Raw genomic sequence first — 1414 nt, forward strand, 5'->3', positions numbered from 1 at the left:
TGTGTATATATATATATATATATATATATATATATATATATACATATATCTACACACATACACCCATGCACATATATGTATATATATATACATATAAGTGTACACACACATTTATATACACATATATGTGTGTATATGTATGCACATAAATATATGCGTGCGTGTGTGTATTTCAAAGTATACAGTATTATATATCTATTACAAATGATCCTGCCAATTAGTTTCACACTGGATATAAAACCAGATTTTGGATAACAGCACATGAGGCAGAAATAACATCAAAAGGACCACATGAGCAGCCAAAGATGTGAAAGTATGTGGGAGTGGCAGAAAGTCTCTTCAGGATTAGATTCAATACCCATAAGTTCTTCTTCAATATCCTAAAGAGACAAAATGTCACTGCCCTGGCCAGGCACAAGTGGTCATTAAGGAAAGTGCAATGGAATACAGAATAAAGTGGAAAATCTTAGAGAAGTGCAAGGCTTAATGCAGATTAAGCTTAGCTGAGAAAGAAACCATATAAAAAAACTCTCAGGACCATGACATCTATTTAAACTGCAGAAGTGAGATCTTTAGCCCTTGCCCACATGAAAGAAAGTATATTTCATCATAGCTACAGGCTCCATTATGACTATAGTTACTAATTCTGCACCTTTAATATGAGCAGCTAATACATTGACAGTCCATTACTGGGGACATTATTATTCCTTTTTACAATATTCCATTTACTGTGCTTTTATAGATAAAATATATAAGATATAATGAAAATTCAGTCAAGGAATCAACTTTGAAGCATGGTGCATCAGTAGTAGTGGTAGTAGATTTTGTGGTTTCATAATAGTTCAGGGCCCGACTGTGCTTCAATAGCCAAAATTTAACTTGGTTCCCATAACAACTTCTTCAGTAGCTATGGGCTTGTCTTGATCTCTGTCATGCCATAAAATGTAAAGATGAATGTCAGAAATGAGTAAAACTTACTGTCCATTTTCCTTTTGACTCTTTGACGCGGCAGTCAACATAATATGTCATGTGGACGGTGGTCATCCCATCAGAGGGTGAGTGCTAACAGAATAAAATGAAGAACAAGTCATTTATAAAGTGAAATGCTACATCATATATGAGAGGTTGTAGGGCAAATAGTTATTTTCTACGGGCAATAAATGAGAAGGAAATAAGAATTATTTGTTTAAATAGAGAAGTTGAAAACTTGAAGTATTCGAAAAGGAAAAGAATTTCTAAAGATAAAGGGGAGCACTATGAAATGGTGTATGTTATAATATGGGAGGTGAGTGTCAAAATAAGGTTAACAATAATGAGGAAAAGGGATTAGGTGGCAAACCACCAATATTGTTAGCATGCTGGGCAAAATGCTTTGTGGTATTTTGTCTGTCTTTATGTTCTGAGTTCAAATTCA

At 34.0% G+C, this 1414-nt stretch overlaps 1 protein-coding gene across 3 annotated transcripts in view; it reads right to left on the minus strand.

Annotated features, from left to right (window-relative positions):
- The window catches only part of LOC106877705 (peroxisomal carnitine O-octanoyltransferase), a 25339-nt gene that overhangs the window by 10319 nt on the left and 13606 nt on the right, over positions 1 to 1414 (minus strand). For all 3 annotated transcript variants that reach the window (XM_014926661.2, XM_052970824.1, XM_052970825.1), the window contains exon 9: positions 979 to 1062. In XM_014926661.2, the coding sequence (XP_014782147.1) occupies positions 979 to 1062 (84 nt within the window). The remainder of the gene's footprint in view (positions 1 to 978; positions 1063 to 1414) is intronic.

Source organism: Octopus bimaculoides, chromosome 9 (assembly GCF_001194135.2).
Source record: "Octopus bimaculoides isolate UCB-OBI-ISO-001 chromosome 9, ASM119413v2, whole genome shotgun sequence".
NCBI classification, from domain to species: Eukaryota; Metazoa; Mollusca; class Cephalopoda; order Octopoda; family Octopodidae; genus Octopus; species Octopus bimaculoides.